A 25,299-nucleotide genomic window follows, 5' to 3' on the forward strand; every position below is an offset into this window, starting at 1 on the left:
ACTTGACTATAAACATTCAGGGGCAAGGTCAATATCCTGAAAAGCCACTGAAATTGTATATGTAGAAACTGCATCTTTAACCCTTTTGAGGGTACTGTACCACAAATATTGAATCACAAATTTCATTATTTGATCATTATGTCAGCATTTCATCTACAGATTCTACAGTCAGAAAGTGTTAGGTTTCCCAAATGTGTCAAAAAATTATTTTCAAAAAAAAATGAACAGAAAATTATGGTGCAGTAGACAGCTGTCTGGGCATATTTCTGAGCATAATCCATATCCGTCTTTAGTGTGTCTTAACTTAGTAAACTGGCATATGTCTTGATGAGCCCTGCCCTTCACAGATGTTGCTGTGGTAACTAAAAATTGTTCTGGTTTCTAAGATGTCCTGGCAATTCAACAGTGCTGTCAAAGTCATATAAATACATACGTGTGTGTGCTTCCCACAGCAATTCATGGTCTCTACAAACTACTCTGTACTGTCAAAGAAATCCCAGAGGTCCCCCATTCTCTTGTCCTTCTCTTCTCCAAATAAACCTTGTACTCACAGTGCTGTTTTGATAGTGAAGAGGAACCAAGCACTTACATTTTATGTCCTCATAGTGGAATTAAAATGTTTGAGATACCACATTTAAGGATGTATTTCTGCTGCAGAAATGCAGCTTTTCAAAATCTAGGGCATTGCAATAGATGTTCAGCAGTTTCCCAAATACTTATCAATAGGAACTATGTAAATTTTAGGAAGCTTTTTTTTTTTACAAAAAACAGTATTGAAAATGTTTACAGTTGGAAAGTTGGAACATTTCAAATTAATGCACTTATGGAAAAATATTCCTTGAAGCTGTGATGTGGCGTAATGTTTAACAATTAGACTGCTTTTCAGTTTAGCCTGACTTGTGGTCTTAGGCCAAGAGGGAACTCTTCAAAGATCTGTCACCTTAAGGCCGAGATCTTACCCTCTTTCAGAGGCAGGTCCACAATACAAAGTCAGACTCTGTATTCAAGCAGGTTTTTCCAAAGATGAAGCGTTCCTATCTCAGTATCCAGTTTAAGGCCTTTCCTGTTTTCTCTTTAATTGTCATTAGAACAGTAGCTGTAGTGGAAAGAGCTGTTCTTTTAAGTTATTTGTTGGAAGATGCAAACTTTGGGTATGTTACAGCTTCCACCCCATGCTCTGCGTGATATATTGTATTTCTGAATCTCTAGGCTTGATACAGTTTCCTCCAGCAGTTTTTGTTTCAGTCCGATTGAGAAAGACACAAGAAATAAGTTAATATTACTTGCTATTTTTTTCTTTCCCCTCAGCCCAAGGAGGATGGGGAAAAGGTGTCATATCAGTATGTGCATTTGTCCTGCAAGAATTTTCAGAGTGGAGGGTGAGGAATAAGCAGAGGAACAACGCACAGGGACCATAACGGCTTAGTTATTTATCCTAATGGGTGCGTGAGATGTCAGTGGGAGAGGCAGTCCAACACTTCTGTAGTTCCTTGAGGCTTTATGCTGAGGATAGGGAAATCATAGTCTTTCTGCTGTTTCTTCTGCTTCATCATGTAGACCACTGATACAAAGAAGAACTGAAAGGTTTCATAATCTATTTTACCAGAAGATATGTCAGTTAATTCTTTCTATTGGCCCTGAATTCATTATGCCTCTGTGATGTGGCTTTTATCTCATTTCGGGATCCAAATAGCTGCAAGCATAATGGCTCCATTTGAGTGGTACTTACCCTATCCCCTTTTTAGTACAGTTCTTTTGCCTAAAGCTGCACATCTTCAAACACTTTGAGAAATCATTATGCGTATTCATAGCCTGCCTCATTAAGGTCAAATGTACGGGGTGGCTTCTCTACCCCCTCTCCTCCTTCCTTTCTTCTCTCTCTCTTCGCTTTTTTAACAGAAGTGGCACATGTAATAATTACTGCAGTGACTTTGTGAGTAGACATTAAACAACCATAACTGTCGTATCCAGGGATTTTTCTGTCTTCTTTCTGTAAATAGTGGGTCACTGGAGTGCTTTTTACTATGACATATGTAGAAACATATGGCATGAATATAGATGTGCCATCCATCACTACATACTGATGAAAAGTGCCCCAGCAGCAGTAAATGTTTAATTGTATTGCGCATATCTGTGCAATTAGTTTTTCAGATGAGACATTTTGCCAGGCTGCTGATTTACTGAACTTCCAAGATACCAAAACTTTTATTCATACAGATGTATATATAAATGCACGTGAAACAAAATTTTGAGCAATTTAATTCAATAAATAAAAGTAAAGACTTTTTCTGTGTAGATTCTCCAGTTTGATAGAGGAAGGAATTAGTAATTTTTAGTTGTTAAGTCAAATAGAATAAAATGGCACACATTTAAAGGCAATAAACAAAATTTTGTAATTGGCAATGGTAAATAGCTGCATGACAATAAAAGTATAGAGACCTTACCCAGTGTAATCTCATTGCAGAAAGCTTCCAATACAAGTATTTAAAGTCTTTTACCTAAAATACAGGACAGAAAAATGGCTTCAGTGTTCCAAATATGACATATGAAAAAGTTTTGATTTTTAACAGCATCTCTTACACACTTCCTTTGGTTGTAGAGCTTTCTTTTGGAGGCTTTTTAATGAGTCTGTCAGACATTTTTTTAAATTAAATTGACATTTGAGAGGTAAAAAGAGGAACAAGTAGCTAACATGGATTGAGGCCGTTGTGGCAGAGTATGCAAGCTTATTTCCTTGAAGATGAAACAAGACCAGAAATGGCCACAGAAAAAGAAGAAAATGAAGGTGGGGTGTGGGGAAGGGCAAAAACATCAAGCCATTTAAAGTACTGGTTTTGGCCAGTTAACTTATCAAGGTAGACTCTCTGTATGAAGAAAGGAGAAAAGATACTGAGGAATAAGGAAAATATTAGTCATTGAAGCATCAGGGCATCGTATCTGGAGCAGCACCTCTGATGGCAGACTTTCTTCTTAAGGTGAGGTCATCCTCCTAGCATCAGAGTAAAATAAGAGACCCATGAGAGACCTGGAGATAGAACACACTATGTTTATGTCTCTGCCTGCCAAGTAGACTGAAACATCATGCATCTCAGTTTTAGTTCATTAATTAGTTTTTTCATCTGTTCTTATTTACAAGACATGCCTTTTATACTCTAGGTTTCATTGGTACATAATTTTATTTTGTATTCAGCTTTTACATGATTTTTAATTTATGTCAAATTTGTCTTTCTTGTGAAAATTTTCATTGTGGTAGTTAACTGTATCTCAACAAATTCGGCTAGTGCATTTCCTCCACATGCTCTGGAGCACAGTAGTGACTGCTGGTAAGAAGGTGGTCATGGTTGGTTTTCCATCTGGATGTAAACTTTCCACTCAGCCTCAATCAGTTCACGAATTGCAATTGCCAGCCTTTATCTGGACTCATCTTGATTAGATGCAGCTTGCTGTCTGGAATCCTTCTGAAATAAATCAGAATGGTTTTTGGTTTGCTTGTTTGGTTTTGCCTCAGGTTAACACTGAAAAATGATGTTGTTAGGCACTCCTGTGCTTGGCAGTTACTTGGTTTTGACTGGTTAAAGCCACTGTCTAGATGGCAAGGGCTGGGTGAGTGTAGGCTGTTACTGTGTTCTGTGACAGCATGTTGAGTTTACCATATTGGCAGGCTTTTCAGGATGGAAGAGGAAAGGACTACAGGCTACTCAGCCCTCCTGGTAAAACCACACTTGAGTGCCATGTGACGTTGAGATCGGTTTTTATTATTTTAGTGTTCAGAACTTAAAAATACACTGCCATAGAAACAGTCTCCACGCAGAGATGAAGGTTTTAATAATCATAGGGCTCATCATAATATAAAAAAGGTGGTATCTTTTGGGAAAACAGGATGTTTTGGGAAAACAGCATCTGATGACTTCACTAAACAAAAATGTGTCCTAACAAAAATGTTGTGTCATAACTTTGGGATTTGCATTACATCATGTTAGAATCATGTGATTCTAAATCATGTTAGAATAGCTCTAGATATTTTCTCCAGTGACCCCTGCATGCATACAAAATGAAAAGGTAGCCCAGTGTGCAACTGCAGAGAAAATATCTAAACCATAAAATAAAAAACACCTTGTGAAGTCTGCCCCCAGAAGAAGGTTCTTGATTTGCTCTGTTTCAATAGAGGACAAACTATCACTGGCATTTAAGGTAGCTTCTCAAGTCACCAAGTAATAGAAACGTTTCCTACTGTCTCACTACGGTTTTTTTTTGTTTGTTTCTTCCCCTTCTTTTTTCTTGTCCCACCACAAACTCTGGAGCATCATATAAGAGAATATAGGAATAAAAGTCTATGTACTGTCATCCTCTTAATGTATTCCAGGTGCTCGTAGTTGGAGCGTGAGCATCACAGAGCATCCATACATCAGGCATAAGGTAGCTAAATGTGCACTGACCTCAAAGAATGAGAACAAATTGGCATTGGAGAGTGACATAGCAGAGGTAGTTCAAAATAAAGCAGAATCTTTGTTTTGCCAAATTATTTAGTCAAAGAGGAGATAAAAATTCTGACATAATCTGCTATCAGAAAATATTCCTCATTTATTGGAAACTGAGCTCCGAACAGAAATTAGAACACAAATTGTTTTAGAATTCTTCGTGCATTGCAGGAACCCGCAAGCTTATGTTTCAAGAAGTATGTCCATAACTGGGGGAGAAGAAAAAAGTGACAGTTGGAAATAGGGTGATGAAGGGTACCATCTACCTTAAACTGTTATTGTGAATGTTAGAAGCGAACATTCAGCTCTGGATTCACTCCCACACACATGTGCCCTATGGAGATGTGAGGAACTCAACACAGAATCACAGATGATCTAGGTTGGAAAAGACCTTGAAGATCCTCCAGTCCAACCATTAACCTCACACTGACCGTTCTCAACTCCACCAGATCCCTCAGCGCTGGGTCAGCCCGACTCTTAAACACCTCCAGGGATGGGGACTCCACCCCTGCCCTGGGCAGCCCATTCCAACGCCCAACAACCCCTTCTGGAAAGAAATACTTCCTAATAGCCAGTCTAACCCTGCCCTGGCACAGCTTGAGGCCATTCCCTCTTGTCCTGTCACTTGTGACTTGGTTCAAGAGACTCATTCCCAGCTCTCTGCACCCTCCTTTCAGGGAGTTGTAGAGGGCGATGAGGTCTCCCCTCAGCCTCCTCTTCTCCAGACTAAACCCCCCCAGTTCCCTCAGCCGCTCCCCATCAGACCTGTGCTCCAGACCCTGCACCAGCTTCGTTGCCCTTCTCTGGACACGCTCGAGTCATTCAATGTCCTTTTTGTAGTGAGGGGCCCCAAACTGAACACAGTCATCGAGGTGCGGCCTCACCAGTGCCGAGTACAGGGGTAAGATCCTTTCCCTGTCCCTGCTGACCGCGCTAGCACAAGCTGCTTCAGGCGAGTGATGTGCTTCAGTTATCCCTAGAAAATTGCTCCTGTAGAGAACATTACTGAAAGCCCAAACAAAGCTTGTGTTTTCTGTAAAAGTTTTGGTTTTGCTTTTCGTCGCTTCAGTCGAGTTAATTTGTCCCTTAAATGATGGGGGGTTTTAAATTTTATTTTATTTTGATGGTAATATTCTCTGCAGGGTTCTTCTGTTGTTTGGGTAGATAGAGATGTTGGGGGGGTGTACGTTTCTGCCTGCATCCCTGGGAAAGCTTCTCTGTGGGCTTTGAGGAACAAGTCCAGTGATCCAGCTGTACTGCGTCAAAGCCTGGAAGGTGTGAGTCACTAGGTTCAAGTGGGGATTTCTGGCATACAGAAATACTTTCTCATATGTTCTTCCCCCTTCTTTGTCCTTAAATAACACTTCTAAGTATGGCTTCTCAGCAAGTCGTACTCAGAGTTGGTTGTTTCTAACTGCTAGTGCTGTCATGTCTTGTTGACAGACAGTGGGCCTAGGAAGAAAACCACCTACCTGTTCTAAGTATTCTTTTTGTTGTCATTTTCTTTGAAACTGAAATCAATGTAACTAAAACATCACAGAGCAGATTAGTTTAAAGGAAACATTTAAAATCCTGTTCAAAAGGCAAATGGTGTATGAAGTTCACTTATTACTGAGATAGATAATCAAGTGATGAAAAGATTACAATTTTAAAATAGGTAAGAGAGATTCATTCCATTCTAGAATTCCCAACCAGTATTCAGTGTGCAATGCTTCACACTGTGTAATTCTCTAAATTAATTTACCTAGAAGGGCAGGTTAGCTGTGTTGTCAGTATGCTGTTAAAAAATCAGGCCTTCTTGCTTCCTCCTGTATGCTCTGACAGATGTTTTTTAAAAAGAAATTGTTTGGGCAATGAAGAAGCTGCAGTAGACATCCATTTTGATCTGTATGTATGCATACATAGAGAGGGAAAATACTGCTGATGCAGTTTCCCTACACAGGCAAGAAGTGTACAGAATGACTCTCCCATGACTCCCTCCCAGGATTTATTAACAAGTGAAGTTAGTGCAGATTGTGTAGGAGTGTGATTTTTACAGTGTTATGAAGAGTTTCTGTGAAGGCTGTCTTTGAACACTCCTAGTAAATCCCAAGATTACATACATATTTGCATTTTATCACTTAGAATTAGTCTTAGTGCTTTTCTACAAAAGAAAATGAATGTGCAATAACTATGATGTGAATTTATAGACAATATTTTTACTAATTTCCAGAATAGGCACTTAGTACAGGTTTTAGGGCAGCATCAGAATTATGCTGGAAACTCACCTTCACTTCTGTTCCATGCTGTGGGAGACAGATAGAACTGTGGAAAAAGACAGGGTGATGGCAATAGGATGAAAGGGACTTAAATCTGGGATCATCTGGGAATTGGCCATTTTTTATCTCCAAAGCCACTTATCTGCAAGGCCACTTTTCAGAAGAAGAAGCACTTCTTCTGAAAATACCGCAGTCATTTAAAAGATGCTATGAAGAGACCACTTACGTCCGTGAAAAACAGAGGAATTTTCCTGGGAGAACCGGAGTTGGTTGCAACTTACTGAGATGATCACTTGCTCCATAGCATCAGAAAATGAAGAATGGTTGAAATAAAGTTGTTACAACTTAAAAGCACACCAATGATAGCATTCCACATGGTTTAGTGAGCAGAGTCCAGCCAACACGGGTAAAAGATAAGGAGTCTGTGAGACCTTGTACAGTGAGTAGGGAACAACTACAGCTGGAGAACTTCCATAGAGCAAACTTTCAGATTTGGAACAGAAACCTGCAGATCATGCAAACCAGGTCTCTTGTTTAAAGAGTCTCAGCTGCTAAGTGTAAGGATCTCCCTCCACTCATGTACTGAAAGCTAAATCTGACTGATTGCAGACAAGATATGTGTAAGATAGGATGCAGCTTGGCATTTCAGTGGCATGTTAGCGGTCTGTGTCTGCTTTATTGTGTTTAGAGTTCATGTTTACGATCCAGAATTAACATGATTTTTATCCTTCCTGCTTTAGGGTTTTTTCCATTTGCTAAGCCCAAGTTTTCTTTTTTTCAGGGAGCCTGAAAATATTGGCTTTATCTAGTATGTGTCAGGACATGCTTCCCTGAGTGGGAACTATTGAGGTAATGATCTTCCATTATCCTAGATGAGATTTATGAGACTAACTCTGCACACACTGAAGCATTCAATAGTAAGCAATTTACAGAAATCAGTGAGAATGAATTATTCCATTCCAAAAATTATTATTGTGGTTTTTGCCAAAGTGGTACCCTAAGCCTTGAGATATTTCTCCAAAGAGACTAGCTTTTTCTCCCCACTTTGGGATGCACTTGTGCATCACAAATAGAAATTGCTGTAGATTTTCTTTCAGACCAGCATTGTCTGACTGCAATGGAATAAACATGTCAGTAGTCAAAAAAGAAAATTAAATATATTTGTCAGTAGTAATAGAACAAAATACTGTCACAAAACAATTGGAAATGGCAACGTTGTAAAGTACTGTATCAGAGATCTAGGGCCATCACTGCTCAATTGGATTTCCTTTTTCTTAGCAATAGTCTGTGAAGAGGAATTAGTGCTCTCATAGAGGCATGATATTCCACAGAAACTGCCTGGCAAGCAAGTTGGGAGAGTTAGAAAGGTGAAGCTGACTTAGATCTCCAAAGCCTGAGCATGCAGAGTTCTCTCCCTTGCACTTACTACTCATGGGTCTAGATCAAATATGTTTGTCAGAAGCATTTGCTTCTACCTGATGATGCTTTACTGCTAATATTGTTCTGGTAATTACCACAGAACTGTGCTGAAATGGTAACTCTTTACTTGTGCTGTACAGTGAGCATCTAATGAACAAACAGCTGAGCCAACTGGATGCTAACCAAAAGATATACTGAGACTATTCAGGTGACTGACATCTCTGCTAGACAGAGTAGATACAAACAGGGTAGACTCACAAGTATTTCTGTGCAAGAGTTGTTATTAGCGTGAACTTCCTTTGTGCACTGGCATACATTCATTGCTTGCTTGTCTGTCTCATTGTATAGACTAGATTACTTAGAAATGACAGATCTATAGGAATTTCAAAAAAAATCATTAACCTACTTAATTAACGTTAATATTCAGAGGGGTCTTCTAACATTTATTTCAGCAATCTTTACCACTGTGTACTGGAGCTCTGAGTGGTTGCTTCGCTTCTGCCTGACATTTTTGCCATAATGGTCACAGATTTTTGCTATAACTGTCATGCTAATATTAAAACCGTGTTACTTAATGCCCAACGGTATTGCAAACCTACACTTTCAAATGCTTTACAGGGCTGGTACATCGGGGTTTCTTAGAGTGTTGTTTCTACACAGCACTTTCTTTGTGGTATATAACGCTTAGGGTACTGTGTTCACAGGATACATATGCAAGTACAGTTGGAATTTCTGAAAATGCTGATTTATATTTCTTTAACAGAACCATTTGTATGAAAGCACTCTGTCCCTTCAGGTGGAAGTAGTGTTCTCTGCAATGAGTTAGTGTTGTAATGATGATTGTGTAGGTCCTGAGATGAGAGGGAAAGAGCAGGTCACATGCTTTGGTTATGAGGAAGTGAAAAATTTCACATTCAGAAGAATTTTCTTGTAAGTCTAGCATAATCTTTATTCCTCATCCTTATATACTTTTAATTTTTTCATTAAAAGAATTAAACTTGAGACATTTACTACTCATAAGTATATGTGTCTTTTCTCAGGACCAAGCTATGCCTTTTTCTATAATTTAGCACAGCAAATTATGATTTCTGTCTCCTACCTTAGGTTGAGATTGAGATAGAACTAGATCACAACATTCAAGAAAGGAAAAACTTTTAAACAGACTTTATTAAAGTTACTGAGTTTAGTATGAAGTCTAATTGGCTTTTTCTTTTCTCCTAATGTCATTCTGCCACATTTCAAACCACAGATGTGCTAAAAGGCTTTGTATAGAATGTGTTTTAAAATAATGCGTGGCTGTTTTATGACAAATGAAATCACTAAAACACTGTGATGTACTGTGGTTTTTTAAGTCATGCTTCATTTGAGAGATTAGAAATAAAGACATTCAAGACATCAAAATTCTTTTGTCAGTCACAATGTAACTAAACTTCATTCTACTGTCTATCCTGTGACAACTAATGGCAGTGTTTTTTGACTATTCGAATGAACAAGTGCTGAAATATCAAAAAAACCCAAGAAATGTGCTGTTAAACTAAACTACATATGACAGTAGTGTTTGTTATTTAGTTAGGTGATGCCCCAAGAAAACATGCTTAAGTTTACCATCCATCTTCAAATGGGATTCCTAAGTTTAAATGCAGCTGATATGATTCAGAATAATGATGAAATTATTATAAACTATCAAGACTGTGCATTAAAACTTTGAACTGTAACTTCTCTAATCTGGAGACACCTTTTGAAAGAGAAATGAAAAAGAATATTGGTTAGGAATGCAATTACCTAGATTTCTCTTTCCCAGTGTTTAGTTGCAAACAGCCAAACAGTCAGTATCTAAAGGAAAAAAGGAAGATACATTCTTGAAAATGGAATGGGGTACTTAATGAAAACAGGTCTTTTTTAATTCTTCACACCAATCTTTTCAGGAGGTTGCCTAACATTCAGTTTATTGATGCAAGAATTAGAAAGACTACTTCGGTGCACTGTATTCTTTTTTTCTGAGGAGCTGGCAGGGTGGGAAAGAGAAGGGTGGAAGATGTTGTTCTTGAGAGAATTAAGTTGGATTAGTGAAGAGTATGTCGATGATTCAAGCACTCAAAAACTGATGGGAGAAAGAAAGGTGAAGTTTGTTTAGTGTTAACAGTTGAGACCTGCATTAGTTTTCTTTCTGCCTCTTCAGGAGAGTTAGAAATTAAAATTGATCTGACTTTTCAGTCAAGATAGTTCAGGAAATGGTTTCTTAAGGTTCAAGGTAACATAGTGAAAGCTTTGAATATCCCTTTCCTTCAAGATATCCTTTCAAATATTTTTTTTAAACTGGTTCTAGGAAGCCCTGTTTAGGATCATAGCTAAAGAATTGTGCTATGTTGTTTTGTAAAAGAAAAAAAATCAGGCAGTAGTTGATTTCTGTTAAGTGTATATGCTCCCATGGCTATGCTGAAATGAATTGAAAGACACTTTAGGGGAGGTGCATGCATTTGATCTTTCCAGTTATATAATACCAGGTTGTATATGAGGCCACAACCCAAAAGGTAGAATCAGTTGTCGATTCTCAGTTTTTGAACTGTAGAAAAAATTTCCAGCCCTTGCCCATATTCTGTTCACTGTGCTGAAAACAACCATGCTGTTAATTCTGTTATGTCCTTTGTTCTTGACTTTAATGTTCCTTAATCTAAACTGAACTGCAGTTGCCATCTGTTAGACCAGGCCCTTAAATGATCCGAGTCCTCCCTCATATGGCTGTATTGTGTCTCATTATTTATTGTTCCTTTCAATATATGACCATTTCTGAACTCTTGTTTCTATTAACACCCATATGAGGTAATTTTCTACATTAGGGCCCAAATGTGATTTGAGCTTTTCCTTCCAGGCACTGATTTTCAGCATAACAATGTTTTGTACTGCTGCAGTCTTATTTCTTTGAAGGTGTGAGTGATCTGTTTCTTGAAATACTCTTGACATTAGCTTTTTATATTTATGTATATGAAACTGTGTTGAATAATTTGAAATCATCTCTAGGAATCCAGACAAGTTGTCCTCTGCTTACAACTTCAGTAATGTCCCTTCAGGTTTCTAACAAGTTGTGTTGGAACGGCCATTTCATTATCATGTCTCTGATGACTGTTGGTTCCCTGAAAACTTTATTTTGGTCACTTCTTTGCACTGTAGCTTGTAAAGCATGTGATTTATCTATTATATATTGATTTAAAGCATTATAAACTTATGTCAATGAATATCACAGTAAGTTCACAAAATAAGTAGAGTTTTCTTCTTGCTGAATTGTTATGAAAGAGAAAGTGTATGGTTTGATTGTCTCAGAAGACAATGTCTGTAAGTAAAAATGAAAATATCCGATCAGTAATTGGTAATTAAATTTGAAGATTCATTATTATCTTGATGAAGAAACAATGAGAGAAAAAATAGAAGGAGAAAATTACTGCAGAAAAGGTTAAGTTACATTTTGGGATTGATCCTATTCCCCACCTAAATATATTAGGAAACTCACTGACTTTGATTTCAGTAGAATTCAGTCCATAAGAACACCCTCTCTTTACTCTTTTTGTACTTCTGGATATTGGATTTTTCTGATCTAAACCCCATTTTCTGCATTAGTAAGATGAGAGCACTAGAATTCGTATCACCAGAGTAACTTTACTGCAAAACTGACATTTGCAAATCTCAGGCAAGATTGTCAAAACACTCATTAACTTCAATCCCACTTACATTTTTCATTTTTCTAAAGGAATGGTAGCTCTTTTGAAGTCCATAGCAGAATTAATTTCAAATTGCTATATATAGTTTTAAACTTTATATATATATACATAGATACATTAAAAAAAAAAAAAAAGGAGGGAGAAGAAGGTATTGTCTACTGTAATTTTTTTCCACATCAATTGTATACATCAGATCTTGTGTCTGCAACATTGCTGCAAAAAATGCTTAGTTTAATCACATTGCTAATGACTGTTGTGGTACCATCCCACACACTTCAACAGAAATTGAAATACCAACTATGTTCTTATCAGAAAATAAAATTGGAGATCTCATAATACGAGGTGATTACGATTGTAATTTTTATTCTCCCTAGAAGCCAGTCCACTGTCTTGTATAGTTTCTTGAGTGATTTGTAGTGTAGCATATTGTAGAACACATTGCAGTAATCTAATTTGAAGTGACAAATGCACTGATGATGGTAAAAGTCAGGATGTCTGGTGAAGAGCTATCTCCAGGCTGATGTGTGAAGGAAATACATTCCTAAATGTTGATGTAATACAGTTGTCAGATAGCAGTTAGAAATACAATAGAGCCCACAGGCATCAATTCTTAACAACAAATGCAGAGCACTCGGCAGCAGATGGAGGTGGATATAATTTTTATTACATCTTGAAATGACTTCCCCTTGTCTTTGTCATAGATATTGACTTCCATTTATGTTCACTGAGCTTTCAGCTAGCTCCTTCCATGTTATGAATGCTACATATGCACTGCTAATTTAAAGAGGACATATATGAGAGGTATCAGCAGTGTAGTACTGGTCATCAGCACAGACCACTTATCCTCACTCGTCTTCCTACAAGTTCATGCCAAGTATGTGTGCTGAACAGGAAGAGACTTGGGGTAAAACTGTTGTCAGTCAGCAATATTCTGGGGAAAAAGTAATTAGCCACTATTGTGTTAGTCATCAAGAAGACAGCTAGAAGAAATGCCATCAAGTTGAGGGTTAAAGTTTCTAGCATGTCTGTTTTGCCTAGGGCTGATTGTCAGAGCACACCATGAATATTAGTGGGGACTTACGATCTTTCCCTTTGGACTTGTAAATAATGACAGTCATCAAAGGAATATGAATTATTTGATATGCTCAGGTTTTCTCAAAACCATCTTCTCTAAGGCTTCAACCAGGAACCAAGGTGTGGTTGAATATGATGAAAGTAATGATACCAGATGACATTTATCAGGGCTGTCAGCCAAATTTTAGGACATGAAAGTGCATCCATCAAAAAAGCCACTGATCTATTTCATCAGAGAGAGACAGAGAGAATGATCTTTTCTGAGAAACAAAACTGTTTTCTGATTTCTTGAAAATATCTAATAAAATAATATCTTAAGAACATAAGCCCATTAATGCCAAAAAAGTAAAAGTCTAAGTGATAACTGTAGCTGTAAAGTAAAAGAAAGAAAACATGTTCATACCCATGGAATACATGCATTATGTTTTCTGAAGTTTATTTTCCAAACTTATTTCCAGTTACTTATCATTACCAAAGATCACCTGATTTGCTTGTCAAAAGCAAGTTTTCATGCTTGAGTGAGCACCAAGCAAATCGGTGAGGAACATTCAATAACAGGAGAAACTGAGTATTTGGAAAATAGTCGGTGGCATAGTGTTAAATACTATCACCAACATCACAAAATATGTTGAAGATGAAGTGGGAAAAATCACTTATGTTAATATTTGATTTAATAATTTGTATAGCTGGTGATCAAGGAAATTTAAAAATTCATTTCACTTTTTATTAGTGAAGCATTACTAATAATTACTAATTTTATTAGTCAACCATTTCGCTTTTTATTAGTGAAAAACAACTAGCGAGTGGGCAGGACTGTAAATAAATCATTGAAATTGAAAGGTGCGTTTAGCAAAGTAAATTATGTGCCTTTAATTTCCTTTTGAGGAAATAGATGGTCATTTCCCTTTTTTTAAAAAAAAAAAAAGTAATTCTTAAATTAATGAATTTCATTCTTACTCTAATATCTGTCTGAGGGAGAGGAAGTGCTTCCCCATAGAGTAATGTATAGCCTAAATTACAGGGAGCCTATTTTCTCTATAATTATATCAAATGTCTTAGCAGTTTGGATCTAATTAGATTGTTCTTAGTGAAAACCATTATGAATTCCATTAAGAATCTATGGTTACTGGTTTTCTGCGTTCTAGTCAAAGAACTTTAGGTGGCTCCTTCACTGCTAAGAACAGTATCTGTTTTCCTGTACAATTGGAACACTCTATGTAACATTAAAAAAGAGCTAAGAAGAAATACATTTGAATAAAGAGGTGGTCATCTGGGAGAGCCTTATCTTCCTGATGTGTTAGCAATTAGCTGGTGTTGGTACTCTGTCCTCCAGTGGGAAAGCTAGTGTCAGCCTAACGAATGCTTCTGTGTGTATGGGAAGTATCCAGTCTCTTCCACTGAAGGCAAAAGTCCATCCCTTTGTCTTGAAATATGGACAGTTAGAGGGGAACAGAGGACAGAGTGGGACAGGTGCTACGTTTTCAATGCATACATTACTTTCCTGGTTCACCTTGCTACAAAAACAGCTTCCTGCAAATCTACATTGCATTCTGTTCTTCACTTAAAACTAGGGTTCAACAGTATTGTTTATAAGGAAAGTATAATGGATCCACCCCACATTTATAGCACTCATCTCAATGAGAGAATTCCTTTTCTAAGACTTCACTAGTAAATCATTTTCTTAAAATAGGGCTAAGAAGTGTTTGGGGTTTTTTAAGTGATCTTTTCAAAAATCAGTCTGTCTTAGAATAAATTAATAAAGGAATAATGCAGACTGCCCCAACTTTCGATATGTCTGAAATTAATTGAAATCTGTGCACAGGATTAACTTTGGATAAAAATAGAATGCAGTTAATCCAATTAGCAATGATGCTTTACCTAATTGTGATTGTATATTCTTCAGTCAGGTCAGCCGATCAGGTAATTCTTGTCTTCTCATTGTTATTGTGATATAAAAGGAAACTCTATTGCTGCCCAGCCCAGCTCCTTAAACTACATCACAACTGAGAAGTCTCTTGAGTTTTATGAGCTAATGATGTGAGATTGACCATAAACATGAAGATTTCTACTGTGTACTTTTTTGCTCGACTCCCATGTCTTTTTCCAAAGTTCTGTGGCTCTATATGTGTTTCCAATTCTAGGCCAAGCCCAGCAGTTATATTGGCTAACTGAACTACTCACTGGACTAGGGTATTATGACCAGCCTCAAAGAAAACACTACACAGTGGACTAAGGTGCAGAAGTACATTATCAGATCCTTCAGGAAATGGTGACTGTCCCATGCAATATTGCAAACAACCCCGTTTTTTTTCTCCCTTACTTTAAATTTTTCTTACACCCTTTTCTGTAATGCTATTGCATTTTTGTAATTTAAAACATACTTAGATTTCCTTTAAACACTAACTTTTAACTTCCTGTTAATATGTCTGCGATAAAGAAATATTATGAGAATACTATAATTATCCTTAAATTATTAATAGCTACTCTCAACATGAATTCTTTTTAATACAGTTTTTAATTTGAATAACAAAGGTCATAAGCACATCGAATATTTTATCGATGATGCTACTTAACAGCATTATAATTGTGAAGTGTTGTCTGCTCTTCAAAGGTGTGTTTGGCTGTACAGAAGTCATATACACAGCTCTGACCAACAAATTGATTCTAAACACTTGTGATTAGAAACAGCCATATGTTATGCTTTCTTAAAATAATTGCCAGTGTATTAGGGGAATGCTCGTACCAATATTGTGGTGACTGTAATTGTCAGGAATATATTTCAAATTACAGTTAACTAGGCCAGATTTTTCACTTCCGTGTACCTTAAATGAGATTTCTGTGTATTATTGACAGAAAATGAGAGGTAGCTTTTGTTCCAGATTTTGATATATTAACTATGACTACCACATTCAGTTCTCATGGGTTCTCATGGGAATAATTCCGTAAAAGGTGATAATACAGGTATTTGAGTTATTATGAATTATCTGCACTACCTTTTCTGTTAGAGAAGTTGGCTGCAAGCAGGTTACTGATTCAATCTTTCTGAAGAGTGGTCTCAACTAACAAGCAGTTTTTGAGAAACTGGAACCATAAATGAAGAAGTTGGCATTATTTTCAATCTATAAATGTGTAGTTGGTTTCCATGGGAAGTATTATCACATTAACAAATAGTTAAGACTAAAAGGGAAAAAGCAGTTTGTAATCAGCACGCAATACATAAGGTTGAGATTTGTGCCTGGCAACATTTTCCTTTAAGTCTTTCCAGACATCTTAAGGCCAACCCCAGTAACATAACTGTATGAGATGCAGGAGTCTGCTCTTGGTGGGGAGGGGAGAATGGATTTTTGGCTGTGTCCATGTTACACTGTCAATGTGTTTTTCCAGCTGAGGAAAGACCCTGTTGTCCCAGACTGTCTCAGTCTGTGCCTCGCGGCAGAGCTTTTTAGTTAAATCAGAAAAATGTGTGAAGAGTGTAAAATCCACCAACCAAACAAAGAGCTTCCTTCCTGTACACCAGCCACGGCTTTTTCTCTACACTCTCTCTGTGCCTGACCTGTGGGCACAGATCTTTCAGCTTCCAGATTCTCAACAAGCCAGCTTGCTGAATGTCAAGGAATTGTCAGCCTCTATGTGTCCCTTGTGCCTATCCTATGTGCATTGTGAGTCTGACATAACTGATTTCAGGCTTGCCAGTGAGATTTCCCTGTGCATCGGTAAGCCAGTAAATTTTTCCTTACTATGATCAAGTACTTTTCAGTCATTTGAGCCACTCTATCAACAAGTTAGTTGCAGGTGAAATGGGAGCTAGAGTTCCTTCCAATAACTGGCCAGGTGTACCCTAATAAATTTCCCATCATCTTCTAGACGGCAGGAAGAGATTGAGATGCTTTTCTAGAAATGGTTGATGACTGTATGCACATGCATGTATATATACACATATATGTATCTATACATTACAAGGTGCAACAAACTTTTATCCATTAGCAGTACTTGTACTTCAACCGAAGGATCCTGAAGTGGTTCAGAGGATATGTTTGACAGACACAAAAGCAATCTAGGTCCATCCATGAGTACATTTCTATCTTCTTTCATACAGTGTGCCACGGTAAAGCCTGAACCTCTCCCGCTGGGAGGGAAAACGTCAGGGCTGGCTTAGCTAGAATCCAATATCCAAAAGGAATGTCCTTCACAGACGTAATGCCTAATGCAGCTCCTATTGCTAATAACATTCCTGTGGCTTAGCAATACTCTAGGAGTCTTTGCTGGCTCGAAGATGAAGCTCTGCCTGGCCTAGTATATGCCTTACTAACACGTTAGAGCTCTTACATGTTTTCTGCCAAAAATGAGACATTGCTATCAGTGAATGTATAAACTATCTCAATCCTTTCTTGAAAATGAATCTGCAGTAAATTTCCATCCCAGGCTCTCAGCAAAACTGTGTTGTATTCTCTGTACAACTTGACAGGTGACAATTATAAATTTATTCTCAGTACTTGGGAGTGGGATTAAAGCAATACAGAAATAAGAATTCCTCTTCTTCCTTTCCCCTGCCTTTTCTTTTTTTAATTATTTTTTTTTCTTGCTGCAAGAATAGTATTGTGTTTGATATAGAGCTTTGGACTAAGGATATGAATATTAACATAATAACCGTTTTGCATCACCTGCTGAATTTAATCTCATTTGGCTAGTGGTACGTACTCCCTGTGGAGGATCTGTCCACTTTGCTTACCTTATCTCTGAACATTTGATTAGAAAGACTTGCACCATATCAGTTACGAACAACACACGGGTCCACATGACTCCATGTAATCCAAAATAGCCTGACACTATGCAATGAAAATTAAGGCTAGAAAATAAGGTGGAGTACAGAGTCCTGGAGATAAGAATAATCATAACATGGGAAGATAACTTTACTCTGGGTCACACCCAAACCTCATCAGTGAATGTAAGCACATTTCTGTGAACTTGGTGAAGAACCACCAAAGCACTTTTGAGTATGCCCCAATTTATCAAAGTATTTTCATGTAGTGAAAATAATGAAGTACAGTATCAGGCCACAGGTTTTAGAATGACTCAGGGATTTGCATTAACAGGTATGAGATTTACATAGATGAATCAAAAACATACTGCTATGTACTATATTTTATGGTTTTTATTGCTGTAAGGCACATCTGTCAGGTGAATTAGTATCTCTGAAACTGCCAGATGATCTCCCTGGAGAATCTGTTCTTGTGATAAATACAGCGAAGTTAGGGGCATGGCACGTTTTAGTCTCTGCATCTCTGGAAGGGTGACTGTGGTCAGTGGTGTTGCTCTACAGGAACAGCTGAATTGTCTGGGGCAAATGCCTGGCTGGCTCATCTGGGAAACAGGGCTTTTGTGCAAGCCGGTTCAAGGCACCAGAATATATTCTTACAGATTTTTTGAAGGTTCCACATTTCCTATTCCAAGTCTAAGACACATTTCTTTGACTTGTCCCTCAGTATTAGAAGTATATTAAATGACAGAAAGAAAATTTAAAAGAAAAACAGAAAAGCAATATGTGAAAAGAACTATACTTGATAAATGTTAGTGACAAAACCTGATTCACTTCTAGGAAGCTTTGTGGTAATATGCCAAAGGATAATCTATAGAAAATAGAGATTTTTCTGGGTTTTATTAACAGAGGAGGATTGACCTATTTCAGTCCTTGGCTATTTGAGATGGACAATATGAATAGTAAGTATCAGCTGAGATAGTGGGTTTTTACACTGGTAGCTAGTCAACTTGTATTTAAAAGTTCTTCACACCTAAGTGATAGAACAGTATTCTTACAGGAAGACAGTATTACTAATATTGACTGAATTCTTCATTGTTTTAACTCTGAAACCCTATGTCTTTCTCAGATAATATTTTTTTCATTTTGGTTCTGTGTAATGTCCCTCTAAGAAAAAGTAATGGTTGGGCTATAACACGAAAATTGCTGTGACTTTTCTTTATTTCCTTTCTAAACTACCTTCCAACTTCCACAAATCTTCCAGCAAGAGGAGTGTGGAGTGTGTTGTTTCATTATTATGATATCTCATCTTAAATCTCCTCTGCTAACTACAAATGACACACAGTAACACTTCTAGTGACTTGCTGTATAGTAGTTTAAAGCAGTATAATGCATACAGAGTCTGTTGTAGGCTAGATATTACACACTTTTTGCATGTGCAATAGGCTGTGGGAACTGTTGAGATACAGCCAATGCTGCTGTGTTTCTTATCACCAAAATGAGGTTGTCCTTCCCCCTTCCTTTTGTCTTTTCACAACTAAACAGAAGCTTTTATATTTCCATTGCCTCCTACTTCGATTATTTCTTATGCTGATATCTGTACCATAACCACAATCAATGAGGTCATATGGTCCTGCTATTGTAAAATATTCAAGTGTCAATAAGCAGTAATTTTGGTTTACCCTTGGAACACAGCTTGGGTAAAAATGTGGAAACCTTGATAAACTGCAGTGTTTTCAGTATTAATCACTAAATTATGCAATTATGTAAGAATCTGGTGCATCCCTGTTGTTACAGTACTGCAAAGCAGTGTTGCTCTCCAGCCCACAGCAACTTATCATGCACGGTGAATTTTCCTCATATAGAAACCTTGAATTTTTAGTGCATCAGCCTTATGTCCTTCTAATCAATTTCTGATCAAAGCTAATCGTTATTAGTTCCTTATGTCACTATTAGCATCAGTCGTTCGAGGAAGTCTCCTCACACAGTATATTAATTACCAAATCTACAAAGGTAATCGGGGTTTTGTCTTTTCATCGGTTCACAGTTGTTGGAACTATGCTCTCACACGATGACTTTTCATGTGCAATGCCCTTCTTCCCCACTACCCCCTCAAAAAATGTGTTGCAGAACATTTTTATCTTTTGTCAAAGGCCTAAATTTATTTTAATTCAGTTCCACTGTCTGCTTCTAACCAATTGTCTTTTCCCCCCTTCTTTCAGAGGATAAAGTATGGACAACTGTGTACCATGATCTGCAAATGCAGACTTCTATGGGAGGCAACAGCCTGGAGAAGTTATCTGTGCTGCAGCTCAACTATAGTGCAACTATGGACCAGATCTCTGCCATTACCAGTAGTGCTGAATACTGCGAGCAGTTTATCTCCTATTCTTGCAAGATGTCCCGGCTGCTGAATACACCAGGTAGGCTGAGAATGGGATATCAGTTAAATACAGTGTTAAAGAACTTTATCTGAACAGTTCAACAGGTATTAGACCAGTCCATTCAGTGAACATACTTCTTTGTGCTCCTTCATTAAAGTTCACAAAGAGGTAAATAATTGGAAATACAGAAGAAATTATTTTCTTAGGAAGTTTTGCCTGTTTGCTTACTGCTAAAATGAATTTTGTTGCGCCATGAATCTGTGTGTTCTCTCACATCTGTTGCTCCTTGAGGAGGCTTTTTGTGAACAGGGTAACTTTGAAAGTTTAATCAATAGGGACATTGAAAAATTGCTCTGAACTTCATCCTGGTTTTCTGGTTGTCAGTTTTGGTATGTTACAGTCAGCGAGGGCAATGCCTGAATGAGGGTTGGAATCTTCCCACTAATATCTCTGAAGCAGTTTCTTAAACACGGAGTATTTGTGTGTAATGAGATGCCTTACACATTGTAGAGATTGTCAGGGTCAGTAATGTGGTTGTGTGAGAAACACGATATGCTGTTACCTGTATGTAAATTCATTATAAGTTTCTCTTTTGGATGTGTAGCTTTACTGGAAGAGAACAGTCCTAGTGGTGTTTGCTGTATGTGCCTCCTCAACAAGTCTTACATGTAACTGATAAAGACAAAAGTATTAGTTGTTCCAGAATCAGTAAAACAGCACATAAAGAATGGATTCAGTTTTAGAAATTCTTTTAATATGCACATAGTACTTCATCTATGCTCTAATTGTGTATGATAGCATTTGATGTTAAATAAATCTTTAATGGTACTTAACGAAGACTGGGTTATAAGTGGAAACATAGAACACATTTTTGTGATTGTGAAATGAGTTCATTGTGATAGGAGCAATTAAAATGCATTTCAGATGAGACTAATGGCTGGGTGCTTACAGTGTTATACTTTAAGCTGCTTCCCCTCATGAATTTATTATGGTGTATTGTCTTATGGTGCTATAGATAAGGATTCATTTGGCATGCATGTGCATCTTATCCCTATTTCCATAAGCATTCCGTTAGTTAATAGATACTGTAATGCTTGTTACTTCTCTCCCTCCTCCCTGATGTTTTTGAACTATTTCTAATGCATGGTTTGTCTCTGTTGCTATTATTTTGCTTAATTTAGCGTAACACAGAGACTCTGCAAAGTGGAAAATGATTTCTTCTTTCTTGGGCCTTAATGTAGAGGATCCTGAATCATGTTCATAACTAGAAACATTGTGATTAGACTCTGCTGATGGATACAAGCTCTATGCTTGCATATGTTTCAGAAAAGTAGTATATGGATGTATGTTTGGGCAGGTATTTAGAAGGCAAATTCACTTGGGGATGGAGCTGGAGATAACATGCATAGAAAGCTCATAGTTTACACAAAGTAGTGTTAGATTCTCCTTCATTAAATGTATAAGACTATTATTGCAGGACCAAATTGCACTTGTTAGTATACATCTATGTTATAATAAAAGAAATGTATACTGTAATTGCAGATGTTTGCCCTAGCTTCTAGATTTAAAAGAACAATTAAGCAGCACACAAAATAATAACTTACTGAAAATTTCTTTAAGGAGTAATCAATTCCAGATGTTTGTATTTTTAAGCTTCTTAAAAATGTTTGCGTGTATTTTGCAAATACCTCTTTCTTCACATTTTCACCTTTTATATGGAATGATAAATTCTCTTAGAAACTTTATAAGCCAGTTTTTTGGACTGGAAAGTGAGTTTCTGGAGATATTCTATGAGGTGGGTTTTCTTTTTCCTTTAAGTAAGAGAAAGAAACGACAAAGGCAGATCATTTTAACCTAAACAGTAACAAAAAAAATCACACTGCAGTGTTTGTATAACACCTATAATGGTTTGTACACATAGCACAGCAGTGATTTGTGTGTTAGTGGGGAACAGACCAATACATTTTCTTTCTAAGCTATGTGTTCTTGGCTTCAGTCTATGGTTTCTAAGCTAAGGAAGCAATTTTTCATACCTTTCTCTGTTTCTTTTTCTTTTTTTTTGAGAATTGCCTTATTTGCTAAATATATTATGACATGCTATTCATGTCGCAGCACAGCTCCAAGTACTCATGTGGCTTCTTCCACCATAGAGCTTTCCATATACATCATTGCAGTATGGTGCCCACACAAAGAAATGAAAAAAAAAAAAAAAATCAACATTTTTATATTCCTCAAGAAGTGGATTCCTGGTTGTATTGAAGCCAGTGGTAAAACCTCTGTAGACTTCATGGGATCAGGATGGCATTTGTGGCCTTGATCACAGGTGCTTTTCTAAGTCGGAACTTTTTCATTACACCTTTAAGTGTTTAAGTAACCACTTAGAATAGACTAGTCCTTTAGTTTTAAATTGCATCGAAGAGAACAGAGGTAACAGAGAAGACAGTGCAGCAACTCAGCTTTTCCACTTTTTTGTCTCTTGGGGTTCACATCACTTTACAACATGATTCCTTCTCAGGAAGAAATTGCTGAGTTAACATATTTAAACAAATCAGGACCAAAGCCATTTATTGATCTATTAATGACAAGTAATTAACTAGCCATCAGTGAACTGTAGCTTTTGCTGCTTTTAGTTATGAATTTTCTGACAAGGTAAAGGTATAGAGAATTGCACTAACATATGGACTGCTGCTAATAATAGCTTAAATAGGTTTTTTTTTTTTATGCAGTAGAAACTGCATCAAAATTCTGTGTTTGATGAAAACCTTCATATTAATAAACCTGCTTTGTTGTGGGGTTTTTTTGGCTGCAGGCTTAGTCGTCAAAGAATTCTCATTGTCACATGTTTTGAGAGCGATGCATGAAAAGGAGTCTGTACAAACTAAGAATTCTCATTATTTTGTTATGAGTTTTAGACTTTGAGTCTTTATTCCTCCAGGTCCATGTCGTCTTTTTTCTTAATCATGGGCTTTCATCCAAGAAAAATAACGTGTACATCCCAGAGAACAGATTAAAATCATTGCCAACAATAAGGATTGGGAGAGATTTTACAGGTCACAATGCCTTTCCGCTTAGTGTGGAGGGAATCCAGTAATAAGATGTTCTATGTAAGTTAAATCATAAGTGACTTCTCAAAGCATACCTGAGAACAGGAATCTCATAAGACTATAGGATAATTCAGGTTCGAAGGGACTGCAGAAGGTCATCTGGTCCAATTTTCTGCTCAAAGTTGGATGAACAGTCCTTGTCTAGTAGTAAGTGAAGACTACCTGGAAATGCAATTTTCTTTCCTTACCGTTTTGGGTTTGTTTTTTTGTTTGTTTTGAATTTGCAGCCCAATATGTTTTAAATTATGTTCAGACCTAGAGGTCTGTTTCAAAGCCTTAGCAAGATCATCAGAAAAACAAAACTAGTCAAGATAGCTTGGTTACTTTCTTAAGAAAGCGGAAAACCAGGCACCTGTGCTGAAAGTCACCGTGTTGTCACAATAAACAGCAAAAGTATAGGTATGCTGTAAATTTCTGGGGAAACCGTTTTCAAGCAGGAAGCCTGCAGTGGATGCAGTTGTCACACAGTCTTTGTCAATTATGTACTGAGGAAATCTGTTCCTGTTCAGTTCCTGACTCGATACATATTTCCTCTATGACTTTTAACAATTTATTTAATTTTTGGTTTTTTTTTTTCCAGTTCAGTCAACATGGGGCTGACTCTTCTTGTTGTCTATATTGTCTATTTAGATAATACAATTTTTAGAACAGTAATTCCTTTGCAGTTATTAGCATGCTAGAGGCTTGATCCTGGCAATCCAAGTAACTATTACTGTTAATAAATGAATGAAATAAGCTCATGGTTCATAATTGCAACTTAATAACAGTGCACATGTTTACGTAAATTTGAAAAAAACCCACCAGACCTTTCATTTTGTTTTCCTCATTTACATTTATATTTCTTATATCCTCTTTTCTTCTTGTTTCCTTGGAAACTTCCATTTTGAGACAATAATGATATGTTTAGTACCGAGGACATGCAGAAAACTAGCTTTTTTCTGAGTTCTTGATGCCCATACACTTTCCAGTTGGTATGGGAGGTAATAGGACATTTCCCTCGTTTGCAAACAGGAGCTTGGAGATAGAAGAAAGTTCTTTTGTGCCCACTGGTTAACAAGAGAGAAAGAGGCAACGCAGGATATAGAATCACTTTGCTTTTACAGGAAGAAGTTTCCCTTCTTTGCTGTAAGAAACAAAGTGTTGTAGAGGACAGTGGTACAATATACTAATAGAATGCAGAATGTTAGTTAATAAAATTACATATATTCACCCACTGTTGTCATTAGACTTCCTAATAATACCTGCTTGTGACTTCCTTGGTATGAAATTCTCTACAGGCCACTGATCTCAGCCTCTGAAATGGGGAGGGAACAGCATGCTGGTTCTGCCATTCTTCCCTTCACCCTGTGAATGAGACCCTGAAGGGAGGAGGGCTGTTGTGTTCACAGTATCTGTGAGTCTGTCATTTCCCAGAGCTGTAGGAGCTGTAACAAATAATCAAAATGAGGGAGCTAAAAGATACAGAGAACAGAATGAGATCTGTTGGTGTGTGTTCCAATTTTTATTCCTATTCACTATGTCTGCAGGCAGCATATGAAAACCATAAAGCAGAGTTACTGCAGTACATGAATTACTGTTCCATGCCTGTTTGTCTTTGGAGAAAATGAGACAGCAGCTTCATGAATTCAGGAGTTTCACAGGTGAAATAGAAAACTTAATTTGCTGTTTGGTTGTTTTAGTTACAATAACAGAATTGTGATACTAGTAGTAAATAAGATTTATGGGTAGACTCAGATAAAACCAAAGTTAAAAATTGCGATATGGTATTTTTCCTAAGTAGCCATCCAAATCAGAACTCTCTATATAATATAAACTTTCACATCGCTAGACATTAACTGATCTAGAATGCTAGTTGCAGATATAATTCCTGCCTAATAAGACTTTTTCAAAAAGACTCTGAGAGAAATGGGATTATCTGCAGTCGTACAATGATGAAGGGAAGCTGCTCCAAAACTTGCTCAGGCTTTAGCATTCAGTTCTCAATGTTCTTTCAGAAAACATGCCTGTAAGCTTTCATGTATCTTGTCCAGCCTTAAGAAATTTATTGATTGAATCCTTCTTCTCTGACAGTGTTCTAGAAAAGCTGATTTCAACTTCTAGTGATTTTTCAAGC

The 25,299-nt window shown here is 37.2% G+C and overlaps 1 protein-coding gene across 1 annotated transcript in view; it reads left to right on the forward strand.

Annotated features, from left to right (window-relative positions):
- The window catches only part of CNTNAP2 (contactin associated protein 2), a 1,208,535-nt gene that overhangs the window by 822,732 nt on the left and 360,504 nt on the right, over nucleotides 1-25,299 (forward strand). Inside the window, exon 13 of the mRNA XM_074892371.1 lies at nucleotides 19,921-20,121. Coding sequence (XP_074748472.1) covers nucleotides 19,921-20,121 — 201 coding nt within the window. The remainder of the gene's footprint in view (nucleotides 1-19,920; nucleotides 20,122-25,299) is intronic.

The sequence above is a fragment of the Strix uralensis genome, chromosome 1 (genome assembly GCF_047716275.1).
Source record: "Strix uralensis isolate ZFMK-TIS-50842 chromosome 1, bStrUra1, whole genome shotgun sequence".
NCBI classification, from domain to species: domain Eukaryota; kingdom Metazoa; phylum Chordata; class Aves; order Strigiformes; family Strigidae; genus Strix; species Strix uralensis.